This window comes from Terrapene carolina, unplaced genomic scaffold (assembly GCF_002925995.2).
Source record: "Terrapene carolina triunguis isolate 2854851 unplaced genomic scaffold, T_m_triunguis-2.0 Scaffold238, whole genome shotgun sequence".
In the NCBI taxonomy this organism is placed as follows: domain Eukaryota; kingdom Metazoa; phylum Chordata; order Testudines; family Emydidae; genus Terrapene; species Terrapene triunguis.
The window spans coordinates 3,181,418-3,199,750 of NW_020664589.1; the positions used below are offsets into that span (position 1 = coordinate 3,181,418).

Consider the following 18,333-nt stretch of genomic DNA (forward strand, 5'->3'; position numbering starts at 1 on the left):
CAGGTTCTCCGGAGGAGGGAAATGAACCGGTACACGGAAGGCTACAGCAATAAGGGAGTTTTTTATAAACATAACCTAATTGCATTACTCCAAAGGCCTGAAGTTTATTGCCCTGCTTAATGATGTGTCTCGTTATTTATAGTGCAGCACAATGAGTCTGCTATTGATTTAATACACTTCCTTAAAGACTGTCATTGGCACAAGCAATAAAACGAAGCCATTCCGAGACAGCTCAATTATGTCACATTTATATAAAATAACCCAAATCACCCAGGGCGTTCCAGGGGCTACCACAACAGGGTAGGGAAGCAGATGACCAGGATCGTGGCAAGTTCTTCTCGAAACGGCCCGCAGGCGACAGCCCGATGGGCAGCTGCCCAGGGAAGATGGGGGAGGGTGTGCGTCTGAGGAAAGGCAATGGCGGGAACAGGTAGATCGTCGATCCAGGGCCTGGAATTTTGGATTGACTCTGGGACACAGGCCATTGGGTCAACCCAGGCCTTCGGTCTGCTTCTAATTACAGGCATGGCCCGAAGCGCCTGCAGGGTGGTGGTGAGAGGGCTGGGATGGTTTTGCAGCAGTGGGCGTGCCTGACGCAGCAGCTCCTCCCTGGGTTCCCCTTACCTTTCTGGTACTGGAGCCAAAGCTGCTGTTGGACCTTCTTGCTGGGGAAGTGGATGGTGCAGCTGAACTCTGATCCATACAGCGCCTCTTCGATGTAGTGAGAGCCGTACTGCTGAACGAACGACAACAGCTCCTCCCGGCTGCTGTCCTTGCTTAGGATCTTCAGCACATTTGCAAATCCTGAAAGAGTGAGCATCTCATTGGTAAATGCCCCAGGCAGGGCAGCCAGCAATTGGTTTGGGAGGTGTGGGCAGTGGGGAGTCACAGAGTCCCTGCTCCAAACTCTCTGATCCCTGAACACTCATGTGCCAGCTGCATTTCCTCCTCCTCTACCCGTCTCTGTGGCTTACATTATCATTTGCTAAACACATGCTGTTTACCTGGGTCTGCAGCTTTCAGACCTTTCTGTGGCTTCCCCTCCCTCAGGGATTTCACAAAGAAGTCACTGGTGACAGTGCTGCAGTGCACACACATGCATGCGTTACATGACTGAAGCGCCATTCCTTTTTGCAGGATGCCCGGGGGGGTATGACTCAGCTTCGTTTTGCAATTATCACAGCCGGAGAGGTTGCCCTAGCGTAGGGATTAATTTATTCCAGATCATACCGTGGAGCATCCCCAGAGGTCATAGTCTGGGCATGTTTGTTTATTTAAAAAAAAAAAGCTGAAAGTGCCCTGGATAGTTGGGATGGCAAGAAAGTAACTGGACACGGACAGATCGACTGCGGGTCATGTGAATTTTCCGGCAATCTGCCAGCAGCCCCAGATGAAAGCGAGTAACCCTAAGGCACGTGCCCCAGCTCTCGGGATTGTCACAGGACAGTTCCATTGGAACAAGGCAAGGAGTGCCCTGACGTGTCTCCTGATGGTCACTGTCCTGCTTTGAGCACACCGGCCCAGCTTCACAAAGGAATTTAGGTGCCTAACTCCCATTGACGCCTTCTCCTTTGTGAATCTTGGCCAGTGTCTCACAAAGAGTGCACAGAGGTACAAGGGGTTAACCTTAACTCAGTTGTCCCACTCCTTTGCACAGGTGCTCAGGGATGCTCATTGGCTGCTTGGCAGACAGAGGTGAGGGGGAGGCATTGGGGTCACAGGACAGGGCTGGACTTGAGGCTGGGGAAGTGTTCTGGCTGCAAACTTTCTCCTGGGAAGCAAAGCCCTTGCAGACGTCATCTGTATTTTGTTTCTTCATAGCTGGTGCATCGGGTTTGCAGGGACGTTGCCCCATGATGGGATCTCGGTGAACCATGACAAGGCCAAGGCATTTTGATGCAGACAAGACATTTGGATGCAATGAGTTTGTCCTCTGGGGCAAATTTTTACACCAGATGATCGAATACAAACCAGATAGCAATGGGGCCAGTCTCTCCAGGTTCTCACAAAGCAACCGGCCCTGGAGTATCTGAGCAGCTACAGAAAGGCTGTTGAAAAAGGCTCTTGAGATAGGGATCTCGAGGATTTGCGTAACAGTGATGTGTAGCCAGATTGCTCAAGAACAGTCGTGCAATTGGAAGCCTAGCAAATCTAGGTCATTAACCTCCTTGGTTGATCCCAAAGTCCCACCATTCCGAGAGGTGTACAGGAGGCGGGGTTTAGTTTAGAGAGGCGGAGCCTTGTGGCATGAGTAGGGGGTGTGGAGCCAGGAACTTCTGAAAAGGAAAGATGACCCTGGGAGCTAGGAGACCTGCCCTCTACCGTTTCTCCGCCACTGCTGTGTCTTCTTGGTCAAATCATTTAGCACAAGACAATTAAACATGGTTGCTTAAAGCTAGCCACCAAAAGCCAACAGGGGCTGCAGGTGCTCACCACCTCTGAAAATTCAGGTCAATTAGTTAGGTGCCTAAGTAGGGATTTAGGTGCTTAACTTTAGGCACCCAAAATGGACAATTTTGACCTCAGCCTCTCCCTGTGTTGATTTCCCCCCCCATGTTTAATGGGAACAATGTTTTTTATCCCCCACTATAAAGAGCTGTGCATTCCTCAGAGCAGAGCTCTGTGTACAGTAAGGGATGGATGTTATTATTTTATTACCCTCATCCTGGGTCTGTCTCCATCTGTGACCTTGATCAAATCATGTGAACTCTTGGCCTCAGTTTCCCTTGTCGGTCTTTTAATAGGCAGCAGGTTTAAAACAAGCAAAAAGAAGTATTTCTTCACACAATGCACAGTCACCCTATGGAACTCCTTGCCATAGGATGTTGTGAAGGTCAAGACTATAACAGGGTTCAAAAAAGAACTAGATAAATTCATGGAGGATAGATCCATCAATGGCTATTAGCCAGGATGGGCAGGGATGGTGTCCCTGTAGCCTCAGTTTTCCAGAAGCTGGGAATGGGCGACATGGGATGGATCACTTGATGATTACCTGTTCTGTTCATTCCCTCTGGGGCACCTGGCATTGGCCACTGTCCGAAGACAGGATACTGGGCTAGATGGACCTTTGGTCTGACCCAGTATGGCTGTTCTTATGTTATATTCTTATGCAGAAAGCAGATAAATCTCTCTGCCGACCTTCCTGGGGGAGAGGATTGTGAGCATTAGTGTCTGTACAGAGCCTGGAGATGCAAAGGGCTGGCTAAGTGCTCAGTATTAAGGCGTGGGTAGTGATGGGAGAGCCAGTGCCAGCAAGCCAGACCTGCTGCCCACACTCGCTCTCTCCTCTCGGCTAGAACTGGATTCATAACCAAGGCAGCTCTCACCTGCAGAGTGGGTGATGGTGCTGAGCTTCACTTTGTACAGGTTGCTTCTGACCCGCCAGTGCTGCACCATGGGGTAGCCCATGGCCTCGTCGTACCTGATGTCTCCTGTAAAGAGGAAGCCAGGGCTTAGAGAGCGGGGAGGAGACAGCGGAGGATGCACCCTGGGAAGTGTTAATTTCACGCCGACTGTATTTTTTGCTACAGGGTTTGTGGCTACAGGCACAATGATAACAGAGACCGTCCCCCCCCAGACAGGTCACACTGCCGGAGCGCTGGCGGTACGGCCAGGGCTGAGATGAGGCGGCTGAGCTGTCATGAGCTCACACGGCTGGAGAAGCTCGCGTTGACGCAGACAGGGCACTGCTGGGAGCAAGCTCACTGGGATGGGATGCAGGTTGGCATAACAACTGTGACTGTGGGCTGGCCAGTGTGTTATTTCCAACAGACGGGAGCCAGCTGGATAGGTGGACGGTCCTTGAGACTGAGGAGGAGAGCAGGACCACTGGGGAACGTGGGGAGATGCGGGGAGATTTAAACATGGGGGTCAGAGACAGGGAGACAGAGACATCGCTCTAGGGTGGTGTTCTCCGACAGGCGGCTGTGAAAGCCCAGCCCTGCCCTGCCCGGGGGCCGAGAGCATACCACCACCAGCAAGGCTGCCTGGGCAGAGGCCGCTTACCAGTGAGCAGCTGGAGGTCAGGCAGGGGCTCAGAGAGGACGCCGCGGCACTGCTCCTCCACGGGCAGCGGAATCACCATCAGCGCGTCGGCCAGCTGGGGGAAGTCCTTGATGAAGTTATTCTCCCTGAAGAGAGAAAAAAGAAAATTCCAAAGCAACGGTGCAGGCGACCTCCCGGCGGCGAGGCTGAGCGGATCACGGCAGGGCTCTGTGGGAGACAGGCACACGCCCAGGGATGGATGGGAGTGTGGGCACCTTGTGGCTGTTGCTCCCACTGAAGTCCCACGGGGCGGATCCACGGACAGAACTAGATCCCCGAGATCCAACCTACAGTGTGTGATGGGGTTTTCATCCCTCACCATGCCCTGTCCCCCTGGGCAGCCACTCTCCTCTGGAGCCCACGGCCGCCCCACCCCGACCAGGGACCGCAACACTCGGCCGACAGCCCAGACGTCAGCTGGCCACGGCACGTTCCTCAGAGGGCACTGCTGATGCCTGTTCTTGCCCCAGAGGCAGTGCTGCTAAGACATGTCGCCATGGGACAATTAACAGGGAGCTAAGGGGGCTTGTGGGTGAGTCCCGGTTAAATCGTGAAGGACCGTAGTGTACGCTAAGCCATGCTTTCTGGGTGGGAGTGCGCATGAGTTTAACGCAGCGACAGGGTCAAGCCAGCACCTGTCACCAGCACAAAGTTTGCATGAGGCTTTTTGTCACAATACCGTGTTTTTAGGCCCCTGTACCTGCCCCGTCCCCTCTGTGCCAAGCAGAACACAGCAGCTCTCGATGGTTTACTGAGGAGCAGATACAAGTGTCCACCTCTCCCATAAATGCGTCCCCACTTCCACCCTCCAAAGTCCCACACTGCAGGGGGCTGGCGCTCAGAAGCCTGCGTTGATGAAAGAGAGCTGGATGTGTTGCTGTAAAAAATCCCACTGACGCCACTCAGAGTATTGGCCAGAAGGGGTCACTAGGGAGTGCTACAATCCAGGTTCCCTCCCTCCCTCTTAGTGGATGTAGTGTGGCCTAGTGGATGGGGCAGTTGTATAGGACTCAAGAGAGTTGGGGGTCTAATCCCACCTCTGTCACCGGCCTGCTGGGTGATGATAGGCAAGTCATTTCCCTCTCCGTGCCTCAGTTTCCCCCTCTGTAAAATGAGGATCATGATGCTGACTTCCTTGGTAAAGCCCTTTGAGATCTACAGATGAAAATGCTACAGAACGGCTAGGCATTACTATTCTGCAGGCCCCGAGATCTCAGCGCTCTAGGTCACTGGCCCCAGGAGCACCACGGTTAGCGTTGCTCTTGCACCTCTTGGCTGTAAGAAGCAGGTTTGGTGCTTGCAGGCGGCAGAGGAGCGTTCAGAGAGCCTCTGCTTGGAGCGACAGTTGCTGTCAGCCATGTCCTGGAACGCCCGCAGATGGATCCCGGCGGATGGAGCCAGCTTTGAGATCTGACTCTCTCGCATGTACTGCCATTCAGTTTCAATCCCACGTTTCCCTCCAAGGAAGGCGAGTCACTAATTAGTTCCCCTGGGGGCTGCTTCATTGTTATCCCTCTTCACTTCCTGGCAGTGGAGATGCTAGAAGAACCTGCCTGTCAGGCTCGGGAAGCATTCGCTGCTTCCGAACTGGCTGTTTAGCTGTGCCGCAGCGGTGTCAGACGGGGACACAGGCAGTGGGGCAACTCCCCAGGGTTGGCCACCTTCCATCATCCACCTCTCCTGGATGGTCACAAAGAGCCAAATTCATCCCTGGTGCAACACCATTGCCTCTGATGCTGTTCCACGGGGACTCTCATGCGTGAGAGACCGAGCCCTTGTTGGAGCAATAGAGGGGATAAGGAAGTGGAACGGATGCAGCCCTCGGAGCCTCAGGGCAGATTCACTTAGCAGCACCTTCTACTTTTGTCCCTCACTCTTCTCTTTATTTTCCAAGGCACCCCGTCCAGCTGTACGTTCACCCACTCCCCAGAGCTGCCATCCCCTCCCCCTCTCGATGGCCTGTCCACAGCTCTCCATGCTCCCGCTGGGGCCAAAGGCTCAGTGGGCGGCCGTGGCAAAGGCACATCCGTTTTCCTGGCCAGCGGCACACAAGGGCGTGACGTGGCCAGCACCACGTCCGACCGCATCAGAGGTGATGTGCCAGGGGAAGAGCTGGTGAGACTCAAACTGACAACCTGGAGGGCTGGAATCAAGATCCTAACAACCCAGCCACCACAGCGCCCCCTGCTGGTGCTGATCCAACATACCACAAGGCCCCGGTCTATTAGCATCCCCAGGTCCCCCCACGTCACCAAAAAGCCCCGCTTGACCCCGGCCCGATCAGGGGTGTCCATCAAAACCAGCCAATTTGCTTTTAATTCTCTCTTGGATTTGGTCCAGTCTGCAACATGGGCCTTCTTTACCTGCTCCCCTCTCTGCTAACTTCCCACCAAGCTGCTCTCCCTCCCTCCCGCCATGCTATTTCACCCGAGGCAAAACCTCGTTCCTGGCCTCCCCCTCCAGCAGCTCCCCAGTCCGTTCCCAATCTCAGCTGCAGAACTGTGGGTCCCTCCCCAGTCTCCACGTCTGTGCCTCTTCTTCCCTTCTGCTGTCCTTCCTTATTGAACTCTGCAAAGTGCTTCGGGATATGACAGACGCTCCACCAAATAAACTCGCATTGATCTGTGTAGGGCAGGAAAGGAGAGCCAACCGCAAACCCATGGAGCGCTGGGAGGAGGCGGGCACAACCCTATTAGTGCGAGGCGAGGGAGGGAGCCCAGCCTGCTCTCTGCACCCAGGGCACATGCTCTACCTCCTTTATCCCCCACTCGCCTCCGAGGACTTCAAGTATCTCACAGCGGAGCTGAGCTGCCCGGGAGCGCCCGCTACACAAATCGATCCCTGAACCCCGAGGTCGATGCTTCCTGCAGACAGAGAGAACAAGTCTTCATGGCGAAGGGCAAAGAAGGGGGCAGCAAGGGGGCTGGGAAAGCTCTTGATCATCGTTGGGGATTTCTAAGGGATGGTGCCGATAGCGAGGCTGGCTACCGCTGACTGCCCTTGCTGGCTTGCTCGGCCCTCTGGAAAACTACGGCTGTGACGAGTGACGTTTATACTCCTGGCTGATGGATGTTACTGGAAAGCACATGCTGCCTTCTGGGCATAGACAGAGCATGCTGATGTTGTGACAAACACCACAGGGCTTTCTGGGAAACCCAGGGGCTTGGTTCTTTGGGAGCCATCACCGGGACCAGATTTTCAATGGAGCTCAGCTCCCAGCGTGCACGCCCTGGAAGACTGAAAACTTGTCTGGGGTGCCGAGATGGGAGCTGAGCTGTCCTGCCAACCTGGACCCCATGGTGCGTGCTGAGCTCCACCAAAAATGTGGCCTTGGACAACCCCTCATAGGATGATCCGTGGCCAGCTTCGCCCTGTGCAGCCCGGCGTTCCAATCTGCTGCCCCGCACTCAAGGCTGCTGTCGCTCGAGCCTGCAGCAGCTGCTGTTCCATCGTGCGTGGGGGCAGAGCCAGTGAAGTGCAGGGCAAGAGACAGGATAATAAAGGGTACTGCACCCCGGCGACAGGAACTGGGGTCTGGCTGTGGATTTAACAGCGGCTTGTGTTCTCTGCCGCCTTGCATCCTGTTCAACAAAGGAGCCAGCACCTTACTGCATCTCAGAGGTTTCGCTTCAAGCAACACCAACATTTTATTGGTTGGGGGTTGGTGGGGAGGGGAGATCTCTCTTTCCCTGTCACTCACACGCAGATCTAATATTGACCACACTACACTCCTGATCCCGGGTGGCTAAGGGGTGATTTGCTGTTCTAAGCCTTTCCCCATCTTAGCAGTGCAAACGAGTTAGCAATTACTGCATCAGCCTCAAGCCTGGGTGGGTGGGTAGAGACAGGGGAGGGAGAGAGGTTGGGGCATAGGGAGAGACATGATCAATTTATTCCGCTTTCTTTCCAGCGTGCATGGGCAGCCTCAGCATAGAGGGAAACCACGCCACACTGAAGCCAATTTCCAAGATAGCTGAAAACACACAGCACCATGAAATAACAGCGTTGGGCCAGACCCTATCCTAGAGCAGGTCCACTGACGCTCATTTGCAGCAGCTTAGTCTCCGGCTTGTTTGTACCCATGACTAGCCATCGCGCTACTGGGGCTGAGGCTTATGGGTGATGATGGGGCAGCTCAGCCCTCATGACCACCTCAGCAAGAGAACCAAACTCCCGGGCAAGAGAAACACTTGTCAAACGCTGAGCCGTGGAACAGCATCTAAATGGATTTGGTCACTGCTCATGGAAAGGCTGCCGAGCGGCCTGTTTCATTCGCCATTGACTCTGGTTTAAGGCCGGCTGCCTCTCCCACTCCCTTCGCTGACAGCGAGCTCAGCATGGGAGACGGAGGTCTCTGCCCTCTTGGCTAGCAGAGGAAAGTCTGTGGCATGAGCTGCTTAACGTGTGCAGAAAATCAGCTCTCTCCTGGCAGCCGCTCTATGTGCAAACAATGCACATACTGCAGAGCGTACCGATGTCTGGGTAATGTGCTAGCCGCGTCTAGGTGCATTAAATACCTATAGTGGCACAGGCTTTGCCATACCAGATCTGAGCCCTGGGCCACATAAATCTGGTGTCCTGCCTCCAGCACCAGAGCAAACACAAATAAAGGAAAATGACTCCCCCCCCCCCCCACAGCCTTCCCTACAAAATGCACCTAGTTAATTGTGCAAAGCTGTATAATGGAGGATGACAATCCCTTATTCATGAGTCAGACACATGTATGGAAACTGGGCAAACACTGATACCACTCTGCATGCATGTCGCACTTCCAATAGGGTGACCAGATCACCACACTAAAATATCGGGACACATTGGCCCCGCCCCAATCCACCCCCACTCTGCCCCAGGTCCTGCCTCCACCATGCCCTTCCTCATCCCCCGGCCTGCCGCTGGCTTGCTGCGTCCCTCCTCGGTCCCCCACCCACCGCTTGCCTCCCGGCCGGCCACTCACCCCTACAGCGCTGACTTCCCCTCTCCCGGGTGGGTGCTCGCCCACCCCCTGCCTCTTTCCACCCCTGCACCGCCCTCGCCCTGCCCCCAATCCACCCCCTTCCCCTAAGTCTCCGCCCCTGCTCTGCATTTTCTCCGCCTCCTCCCCTGAGCGCGCCGCGTACCCGCTCCTCCCCCCTCCCTCCTGGAAACAGCTTTTTGGCGGCAGGAAGCGCTAGAGCGGGGGAGGAGCAGGGATGTGGCATGCTGGGGGGAGGGGGGAGAAGGAGGCGAGGAGGGGGGAGCTTGGCTGCAATTTTTCCCCTTGGGTGCTCCAGCCCCAGAACACCCACAGGGTCAGCGCCTCCCTCCCGCTCGCCTCCTTACCCGAATATCGGGACAAATGGCATCCCGATCGTACATTGATCAGGACGTGGGACAAAGGGTTAAATATCAGGACAGTCCCGATTCATCCTAACTTCCAATGACACCTATTTGTGAACATACTACACACACCGTCTGCATCATACAGAGCACACGTGGAGGGTTACACAGATGCAGCCAGAGGAATCTGGGCACAACCCCAACTTGTTTGGGGTAAGAGCAGGATTTTGGTAAAACAACCGCTGGGTTCGGGGGGGGGCGGGGGGGGGGAAGGTGTGTGCCAGGGCAGCAGCTGGGGAGAGAGAAGGAGAAAGCAGAGGCAACTGGGAGAAACCCCGAGGGTAATCTGAACGCAATGGTTTCTAGCTGAGGCAGGGGAGCTGTGGCCTGTAATGCAGGCTTTCTTCTGGACGCAAGGAGCTAAAGAAAAGCAGGTCCAGCTGCATTGGTGCATGTGGTTGCAAGGGAAGGTGTGTGTGTCTGTGTGTGTGTGGACTGCGCATCCATGTTGTTGTGCCCGTGTGGGGTGGCGTGAATGGCTGCAGTGCATGGCTACATCTGGCTGCTGGGTGTCTGAGAGAGCAGTTCTGATGATACAGAAAGAAAAGCGAGCAAAGAATGTAACTCCTCCCTCCTCTCTGCCCCCAGCTCCGTCTTCAGCACAAACCTTGCCCGTGCCACTAGTGTGTGCCCGGTCCTCAAACTCAAATGCATACCAGACACCGCAATTAAGAAGAAGAGCAACAGGGCAAGGCAAAAGGGCCACTAGGCCGTTTTAGCTGGTGCAGGAACAGCAGCCTGGGCCTCCATCACAGAACTGTAGGGCTGGCAGTAGCCTCAAGAAGTCATCAAGTCCAGCCCCCCATGCTGAGGCAGGACCAAGTAAACTTAGACCATCCCTGACAGGTGTTTGTCTAAGCGGCTCTTAAAAACCTCCAAGGATGGGGATTCCACAACGTACCTGGGAAGCCTATTGCAGAGCTTATCGTTAGAAGGTGTTTCCAAATATCTCAACGAAGTCTCCCTTGCAAGCAGATTAAGCCTGCAGATTAAGAACTTCTTGTCCTTGCTTCAGTGGACATGCAGAACTATTGATCACCATCCTCTTAATAACAGCTCTTAACATAGTGAAGACTTAACAGGTCCCCCTCAGTCTTCTTTTCTCAAGACTAAAAACACACCCAGCTTTTTTAACCTTTCCTCATAGGTCATATCATTGTTGTTGCTCTCCTCTGGACTCTCTCCAATTTCTCCACAGCTTTCTTAAAGTGTGGCACCCAGAACTGCAGACAGGACTTCAGCGGAGGCCTTACCAATGCTAGAAGAATGGGACAATTGCCTCTTATGTCTTACATACGACACGCCTGTTTATACACCTCACAATAGGAGCCTGTTTCACAACCGCAGCACATTGTTGACTCGTATTCAATTTGTGATTCACTGTAAGCCCCAGATCCTTTTCAGCCGTACTACCACCTAGCCAATAATGCCCCATTTTGTAGTTGTGCCTTTGATTTTTCCTTCCTAAGTGAAATACTTTGCACTTGTCTTTATTAAATTTCATGTTGTTGATTTCAGATCAATTCTATCATTTGCCAGTGTTGTTCTGAACTCCAGTAATGTCCTCCAAAGCGCTCGCAACCCCTCCCAGCTGGTGCCATCTTCAAATTTTATAAGTGTACTCTCTACTCCATTATGCAAGTCATTAATGAAAATATTGAATAGTCCAGCACCCAGGACTGACCCCTGCAGGATCCCACTAGATACACTCTCCCAATTTGTCAATGAACCATTGATAACGACTCTGAAAATGGTCCTTCCACCAACTGTGAACCCACCTTCTAGTAATTTCACCTAGCCCACATTTCCCAGGTGTATGAGCATGTCAGGTGGCACTGTGTCAAAAGCCTTACTAAAATCAAGATAGATCACGTCTACTGCTTCCCCCCTACCCACTAAGTCAGTAAACCTGTCAAAGAAAGAATTGAGGTTGGTTTGGCATGATTTGTTCTTGACAAATCCATGCTGGCTATTACTTATTACCCTATAGTCATTAGGTGCTTACAAACTGATTGGTTAATAATGTCTTCCCGTATCGTCCCAGGTATTGAAGTTAGCCTGCCTGGTCTATAGTTCCCCAGGTCGTCTTTGTTCCCCTTTTCAAAGATATTTTCTCCATGGAGAATTAATTAGATGATGTTCTCTTGTGAGTGGGCACCGGACCGAGCTGATATCTGCTCTTACAGGCAAGAGGAGAGAGAGTTGGGGAGTGAAGAAGCATGACCATCAAAATCTCTTCTCTTTTCTCCTCCCCTTCACATCCCCCTGGAATTTGGTTCGGAGCGGCCAGAGCTGCAGTTTAAGGTCTCAGCCAGCAGAGGGCTGTCGCTCCTTTTCATCTGTCCGTTATGATAACCTTACGGCTTCTGCTCAAGTAAATGCATAAGAAAGAGTTTCCGCCCGGTTTTTGTGCTCTTAAGAAGCACTGATCAAAGCCCCCACATGCAGCCCTGCTGAACTCTGTGCAAGGAACAGAAACATCAGAGAGGGGAGGAGAAGATTCACGAGGGATTCAAAGACGCAGCGGTGCAGGCGGAAAAGCGTGTGTGCGTGCGTCTAGGTGAGGGACAGAGTCTGTGTGCTGCTGGTGGGCATGGGTGTGTACATGCGTATACGCAGGCATGTGTTTTCACGGGCACCTGCATGCAGGCGTGAGAGTATGTGTATCAGCATGGGACAGTGCGCTGTGTGTGTGAGACAGTGTGTGTGTGTGTGTGAGCGAGCAGCTCCATGGTTTCTACCAACTGTGGAACAAACTTCGCTCCAATCAGATCCATGTGGAGTCCAAAATATCTGCCGTCTATGAACCCCCTACAACAGAGCATTAGCCCCCCCCACATTACTTCGATCCCTAATGCTTCTGTTTTTCAGAGCAGATGGTTAATACTCAGTTCTAGCAATAACAGCACTGTATCTCCTGAAAGTGCTGTACTTTGAATTAACTCATTCGTCCTCACACCCAGGCCCGGATTAACCAACGTGCACGCAGTGCGCTGGCACAGGGCCCCGGATTTGGGTAGGTGGTGTTGCAACAGACCAAACCTGAGTGGTGCTGTGACCCCACGCACCAGGTCGCAACGCTGCTCACTCAAATTTGGCCCACGCCCTGGGGGTGAGTGGAGGCTAAGGGGAGCAAGTGGGGATGCTGGGCAGCAGGTATTGGGCAGAGCCAGCCTTGCCCAGGACGGGAGTGGAGCGCTGAGCAGTGGGTGAGGGGCTTGGGTGAGTTGTTGGTTGGCTTTGGGGTGAATGGGGAGCGTAGGTGCCATCTCCTTGGGTGCTCAGGGGCTCATGCACCCATGGATTAAAAACAGAGGGGGCTCAGCACACACTGGGCTGGCCGCCAATCAGCTGTTCAGCCGTTGGCCCTGCGCCCCCGTCAGCTGTTGAGCAGTTCTGCCCTGCTCAACTTGCTCCTCTCTGCCCCCTGCCCTCCTCGCTGCCCTTAAGGGGATGGAGTTAAGCCCCAGGTGTGCGCTTTTGGAGCAGATACAATGACACAAGGTTGAAAAGTAGTCAAAGGCGGTGCTACATCCATCACGCATCGTCCCAAGGTGCAATTCTGTGAAAGCATTAGGTATCCGGTGCAGATATTTGAACAACAGGCCCAACGTACGATGGCCCAGGCTGGATATAACTGAGGGTGGATTTACATTTCAAGACAGACAACGCCTCACGGTAATATTTTCCACTGGGAAAATATTCTGCTGAGAAACCGTTTTTTGGGGTCTGATAGGCACTGTCACTTCTTCCTTCATTCTTGGGAACTGGGACCGTCTCCTGCCATCCCCATTACGAACCCCCCTGCTTCTCACAGGATTTCCAGGGGTAGATCAGACCAGCATGTGGGTATCCTGCCTCCAGCCGTGGTAGATGGGGGATGCTTCAGACGACAGCAACCATCATTCCCCTCCACCCCGCTCCAGTGCATCTGTGCACAGTGCATTAGCTGATGCCCTGAAGGATGAGATTTAATTACCCTTATCTTAGCTGGCACAGCTACTAATGGGAATCAAATGATCAGCCAGAGTGGTCATGTCCAGGAAACGATGTGAAAATGGCACCTTTTCATGCCACAGAGCTGCTGTACCAGTCTGACATGCTGAGTGTAATGACAAGAACAGGGGGATGCTCTGATTCCTCTTCGCTTGGGGAGAGTGAGCCACATTCTAGCCTGGCCTGGGCATCATTCGCATTTTGAACTAACTTTCAGTCGCAGGATCTTTACCACTGTGCAAGCTCAGAAGAGCCCACTTGTCTTTCGATCCCAGCTTGAGGCTGTAGGGCTGGAAATCTCTTTTTACTTGTAAACAGGGTACGATGGATCTAGAGGCACTGGGAGACAGTAAACAGGGAGTCCTATTTTTACAGGTTTCAGAGTAGCAGCCGTGTTAGTCTGTATCCGCAAAAAGAACAGGAGTACTTGTGGCACCTTAGAGACTAACAAATTTATTAGAGCATAAGCTTTCGTGGGCTACAACCCACTTCTTCGGATGCATATGCATCGGGTTGTAGCCCACGAAAGCTTATGCTCTAATAAATTTGTTAGTCTCTATTTTTACAGTCACTTTGGAGAGGGTAAATCTAACCCCAGAATTTGATTCGGTGTCCTCCTGCGCCACTGAATTGCACAGGCTGATTATGTGTGGCGTGAAGTAGCATAACTTATTCTGAATTTACTGGTCATTAATTTTGAGTGAGTCCCTGCTCCTGTATAATGAGACAGGGTAAAAAGAAGAGACTAATCAGTTTTCACCGTGTCCTTCACAATCTTCAGTCCCCTCTAGCTCCCTAACTTGCTAAGCCCAACAGCCTGAGTATCTGCAGTGTCTCAGGGTCCGGCAGAGCCCTGGGCACCGAAGAGAGGAGTAATCCGGAAGACTCATTAACCCTGGCGAAAGGTGAAGGAAGCCGGCTTCATGTCTCATATTCCAAGGAGAGTTGTGATTTGCCAGAGTTACACCGGAGATGGATTTGGCCCAAGGTTTCGGGTGTCCCTTAGTGCAGTCGGTTACCCACAGTTGGAAAGGTCCCTGCCTCTCACATTGGGGCTGGGGCTAGTTGGAGAGAACCCAGCAGAACGTGACACACCACTGGAGTGAGTGGGCTGGACAGAGCCAGTGTGGGACCAGGGGATGGATGGACCGATGTGAGAGCTACAAGGGCAACGGGTCAGAAGACTCTGGGGAGCAGAGGTCCGGAGACAGATCAATGCCCTACGTGGGACAGAGAGGATCCTGCGGGTTAGCAGAACGGAGAGCCTGCTCCACGGGGACTTCAGCCGGTTGCTGTACAGCGGCAGCCCATTGTCCGGGTGGAGCAGAGGAGCCTGCTGGCACGCTGCCTTGAAGGACAGTTTGCTATGAGCCCCAAGCTTTCCAATCCCTCAGCTGCAGGCTGCAGATGCCCTTGCTCCAAGGCATGAGCTGTTTTTCACTGCAAGCCAGCTCCCGCCCGGCTCCTGTGGGAGGTAGCGGAGCACGCAGATGGTGCATTGCATTAGATCAGGGGGCCAACATGACAGCCTCTGGCGGCAAGTTGGTACCATTTGGTTCGTACAGGAAAGCGAAGAAACCTCTCCTTCTCTCGACGAGAGCAGAACTGTTAGGGTTCAGTGGAAATCCAGAGAGAGGGGGCCGGGGAGAGATCAGATCTGACTCAGCTTCTCGGAAATGCGTCTCATTTCCGGGGCAATCGGCATACGGGGCAGAGGCAGGTTTTATTCCTGGGCCGATGCGCCAAGCCAAGGAAAGGGACTTTCCAGGAGCTGCCCACAGCAGGGCCAAAGGAGATCATCATGGGGGCTCTCCATCGTGCATGCCCCCAAACAGTACTGCTACGAGGCAGACAGACTGATGGCCAGGCTTCCCTGCACGGGGGCAGAGTGGCTGGGAAGCACGTTGAAACTGAATGAAGGAAACAGGAACATCTGTTCCCGTTCTAGTCTGGGGCTCCAGCGCTAAACGCTTGGGGAGAGGGGAGGCTGAAGCGACAGGAGATTCAATCAGTCAGTCACTCACCCCTAATGCTGTCAGCACAGAGAAAAACTCTGCCTGCACTCCATTCCCTACCCCTCCCTGCCACATTAAGAATATGTGGCAGTGTTTTAGCTCCATTAATAAACAGCCCAACAGTATTCAATAGCTGCTTTACCCCCCTCAGTTCTGGGGAAATTAGCATTTAAATTGAGGTATTTCAGGGAGGTAAATCATGAGCGCGCCAGAATGGGAGCGTAGCCTCGCCTGCCAGCGCTGCTTCCGGGCCCATGCGGCGCTGCGTGGGTATGTGTACACACACAATCCTTTGGCTCGGAGCAGATTGCCTGGTTGTGGGTCCATCACCTGCTACGAAAGGAGAACCGGTGCCAGGGAGGCGCTCAGGGCTGCATATTCGAGACGGCCTCAGCCTGGCCCCTGAAAGGGGGTGCCCGGGCTGGACAGCTAGATCTGCATTTGTGCATGCCGCAGGGCGGCAGGTGCCAAGGGCCAGTGGCTCTGCAGTTGCAAACACCAGTTTGGAAGGGCCAGCCCAGGTGCTTTGCAGCGAGACAGGCGCTACCCTGACCGTGTGGATCAAAGGAAGCAGAAAGCTGCCTGGGGCCTTCCTGCTCCTGTCACCACACCAGGTCCTTGGTGGGGGGTGGCGCCGTAGTCCTGTCCCACAAGCTCCTTGCCTCCTCCTCTCCCCGGGGGTTATCAGCGCATTGCTATAAAGTTATCTGCACCATAGCCGTGAGGTGTTGAAAACGATTCAGTCAATCAGAGCTGGCGAAGTGCCTTGGGCTCTGTCTTGACAGCTCTTTGATCCGAGCAGTGGAATACTAATCACGCCGCCACTCTCCCACTGCCGATGTCGCTCGGCACCGCAGCCCAGGGAGGCTCCAGACAGTGTAACCTGGGCTCCTCTTCCTTAATAGCATCTGATTTGAGAACACAAAGGCATGGCAGGGATGACATATGCCCACAGGAATGGGGAAATAAACAGGCAGCTGTCCGTAGAGAAAACGCAACTCCAGAGCCCTGACAGAAACAACATGAGCTCCTACATGGAGCGGGACTGGGGAAGCGAGGGGGTCGGCTTGTGAAGAAGAAACAGCATCGACTGTCTTCCCCAGTCTTCTCAACGCCAGATTGCCACAGCAGCACACATGGCAACAATGGCTGAGCTTGGAAACAGCCTGGCCTTCGCTGCCACCTAGAGATGGGGGCTCTGCTCTGCGAGCTGGGGCTGTTCTGAGCTGACAGCACTCTGAGACTGCTGTCTAAGGACCACTAAACTCCATCAGTGCCAGGGGAGGCCCGGCCGGCTCCAGGACTGCACCAGGGCGAGGGGAGGCCTGGCAGGCTCCAGGACTGCACCGGGGCGAGGGGAGGCCCGGCAGGCTCCAGGACGGCACCGGGGCGAGGGGAGGCCCGGCAGGCTCCAGGACGGCACCGGGGCGAGGGGAGGCCCGGCAGGCTCCAGGACGGCACCGGGGCGAGGGGAGGCCCGGCCGGCTCCAGGATGGCACCGGGGTGAGGGAGGCCCGGCAGGCTCCAGGACTGCACCGGGGCGAGGGGAGGCCCAGCCGGCTCCAGGACGGCACCGGGGTGAGGGAGGGCCTGGCCAACTTCAGGACAGTGCCGGGGGAGGGAAAGGGAGACCTGTACCTACAGCAGCCTCTGTGACAGAACAGGTTGTCTACGAGTGGCACCTTGGGGTAATTTCAGAGTGCAGATTACAACAGGAGACTTGGGGAAGTGAAACTGACAAGTCAAAGGAGTACACGCTCACCCACACTCCCACACACACTTGTGGAAAGCTGCTAAGTATCAGGTACCATTGATCCCCTGTTAATTCTTCCCCAGAGATCTGTCTCCGCAGTGCTCTTCATCTCGATGGCATGAGCACTCCCACTCCATCTCCTTTCAGCCCTGTCTCTCTGGAGACAGTAGAAAACTCTTGGTGTGGAGAAGGAAATCCCAACTCTCTTTGGGGGGTTGGGGTCCCACTGTAAGTCCTAGACCCCCCACAATCCCTTCAGCATGGAGGGAATTTAAAGGCCACATTTCTAATCTCTAGTCTCTGGTGCCAACTTCCTCCAGGGCTTTGGGCAAGTCACTTCCCCTCCCTGCATCTCTGCATCCCCATCCGTCAAGCCAGGTTGGTTGCCAGACATGGGTGCGAGCCTAGGGTGACCAGATGTCACGATTTTATAGGGACAGGTCTGATCTTTGGGTCTTTTTCTTATATAGGCTCCTATTACCCCCACCCCCATCCCAATTTTTCACACTTGCCCTATGCGAGGCAAAGTCCCAAGGCCCAGCCGCCCCCGACTGTGTGGTGTTTGAAATCTCAGTGTGGATCCAAATGCTGAGGCCAGGACCCATCTCTCAATAATACCCCTGCCCATCTTAGCAGTGGGGTTGGGAGGCTCAGTTGGGGCCAACCAGTGCTTTGAAGATGAAGGCAGAGATTGTCAGAGCGGCCTAGCGGGCTGGATGGCACAGCCACGTCGGTCAGCATCACTCTCTAGAAATGTTGCGTTATTCAAACTTGACTTTTCTAGCAGTGATCTTCAGCCATCCCTCCATGTGCTGAAGACCCTGTTGTATGCACATGGGCCCGCTATGCACAGGCTTCTAGTGCACTGAGCCAGTTAGTTCAGCCTCTACAATCTCCATCCCTTTCTCCAAACGCCACAACCTTGTTACCCTGGGTTCCACCTGCTGTCACTATCTTCTGTGCCAGCGGGAGCTGGGTCAGCAAACAAGGCTGGGCAGAGACAGCTCCCTGGCAGAAGTGCCGGACATGCAGATGAAAAGCAGCGAGGCCTGGACACCCTACGTGCAGCTGAATAAAAGACGACGAGTGCTGAAAGAAACCCAACTGACAGCTCCTCCCACATGCATATGAAAGGCTCCGAGGGGAAAA

General features: G+C 54.0%; 1 protein-coding gene across 1 annotated transcript in view; it reads right to left on the reverse strand.

Annotated features, from left to right (window-relative positions):
- The window catches only part of ASTN2 (astrotactin 2), a 572,108-nt gene that overhangs the window by 216,914 nt on the left and 336,861 nt on the right, over positions 1 to 18,333 (reverse strand). Inside the window, exons 14-16 of the mRNA XM_026657253.1 lie at positions 4,006 to 4,130; positions 3,327 to 3,431; positions 625 to 804 (exon numbers count right to left, since the gene is read on the reverse strand). Of these exons, the coding sequence (XP_026513038.1) occupies positions 625 to 804; positions 3,327 to 3,431; positions 4,006 to 4,130 (410 nt within the window). The remainder of the gene's footprint in view (positions 1 to 624; positions 805 to 3,326; positions 3,432 to 4,005; positions 4,131 to 18,333) is intronic.